At 29.9% G+C, this 1,838-nt stretch overlaps 1 protein-coding gene across 1 annotated transcript in view; it reads left to right on the forward strand.

Moving 5' to 3' along the window:
* The window catches only part of LOC102679745 (high mobility group protein DSP1-like), a 13,617-nt gene extending 11,779 nt beyond the window's left edge, over positions 1-1,838 (forward strand). The window contains exons 4-5 of the mRNA XM_006618111.2: positions 115-289; positions 398-1,838. Coding sequence (XP_006618174.1) covers positions 115-289; positions 398-508 — 286 coding nt within the window. The 3' untranslated portion in view covers positions 509-1,838. The remainder of the gene's footprint in view (positions 1-114; positions 290-397) is intronic.

The raw sequence follows: 1,838 nt of genomic DNA on the forward strand, positions 1-1,838 counted from the left end.
TATATAATATATTTTTTTGTATATATATATATATATATATTTAATTATTTTTAATTATTTTTATATATATTTAAAAATGTAATTTAAAAAATCATATTATATTTTATCTTATAGATCTGCATTTTTCTGGTTCTGTAATGATGAACGTGGAAAAGTAAAAATGCTAAATCCTGAATTTGGTGTAGGTGATATCGCTAAGGAACTTGGTAAAAAGTGGTCAGATGCAGATCCTGAAACCAAATCTAAATATGAGGCTATGGCAGAAAAGGATAAGGCTCGATATGAAAGAGTATATATAATATATTTGATTTATTTTTTTTATTAATAATATATTTTCAAATTATTCATTTGAAAATATTTATTTTAAAACATTTATTTATAAATATGTTGTATTTAGGAAATGACTGCGTACAAAAAGAAAATGAAAGATGGTGCACCTGTAGTAGGAGTTCCAGCAAATACTGTAAAAAGTGACAGTGAAGAAGAGTATAAAGAAGATGATGAATAGCGGATGCACGACAAAATTTCATCTATCACCCCGTGTCCTTGATCCTGAAAGCATACCTCACCTACTGTACGTACCATTGATCTTAGCGTGAGCGTACTTACACCACTAGGAAAACAAATAACTAATCACCAGTCCCTGATTATTTACAATAATAATTAAATACCCGCGATTATAATAATTATTTTAAAATTGTATGTATGACAGATGTGAGAGAAGATCGTATGAATGATATTTGTATTTTAACATATTGATAGTAACATGTAAAATGGCGTAGGATAGCAGAATGAAAAGATATGGTGCCCACTTTCTATCAGGTGGAAGGCGCAGGGGCTCAATCATTGTTGACATTGTGTCCAAACTATGTTAAAAATTGACTTTATTAGTTATAAGGATACGGCGGCTCCATAGTTGGGCGGTATCATTCGTTCATGGCGAAAACAGTTCGATTTTATCAGTTCAGTTCATTCGCTGCCAGTGTAAGAAGACTTATTGTATATCCTTGTACAGAAGATTTCTTTAAATCAAATATGTCGCAGGTGGGGCATGGGGCTGCTTTGTATGAATGTAATTGATTTAACTATGTGTCGTATAGTTGTAAGTATTAGGATAAGTATATATTTTATGCAACTTCGATTCTACATCTGCGTCAATATGTGATAGTTTCAACAAACAATGTATTCTAAACCATGAGATTGAGCCTTATAGCTTATAAGTAATTGAAATCGAAACAAAATATCTAATTCACAACTTTATGAAATCAAAATTGGGACGATAACCCAGCCATGGAGCAGTGGTATTGTAAAGTACTATTGTAAAAGATATAAAGTGTGAATAACTTCTATTCGCAAGAAAGTGGAGCATAAAAACAATTCAATTTATTTTATATAATTGATGAAAAACTTTGCTTTTATGTTATCTTAGTCATATAATTTCAATTTTTTTATAATCATATGAAATAATGAATTTTTGTTCTTATCGAAATTAATGACAGTCGTTAAAGACAAACTAAAATAGAATTTTGAGTTTTAACAAATTGAAGTAGTCCCTGCCCTTACCATCGTCATTCTCCCTCTCATATTCATTTTCCAATAAAATAAATACGTTAAAAATCCTTTCAGAATCGTGTGATTCCGTTCATCATTTAAGAAAGTAAGAAATAAGGCGTGTCTTGTATTGCCTCGAGTCATCTGGTGTACAGCAGGCTGTATTATAATAAATTATTGTGGTTTCTTGTAATATTAACATTCCTAGATCCTAGTATGTACAGAACTTAATCATTGAGATTAGAGTCAACTGTGTAAAAAGCATACCAAAAAAAAAAAAAAAAAAA

This window comes from Apis dorsata, unplaced genomic scaffold (assembly GCF_000469605.1).
Source record: "Apis dorsata unplaced genomic scaffold, Apis dorsata 1.3 scaffold_341, whole genome shotgun sequence".
NCBI classification, from domain to species: Eukaryota; Metazoa; Arthropoda; class Insecta; order Hymenoptera; family Apidae; genus Apis; species Apis dorsata.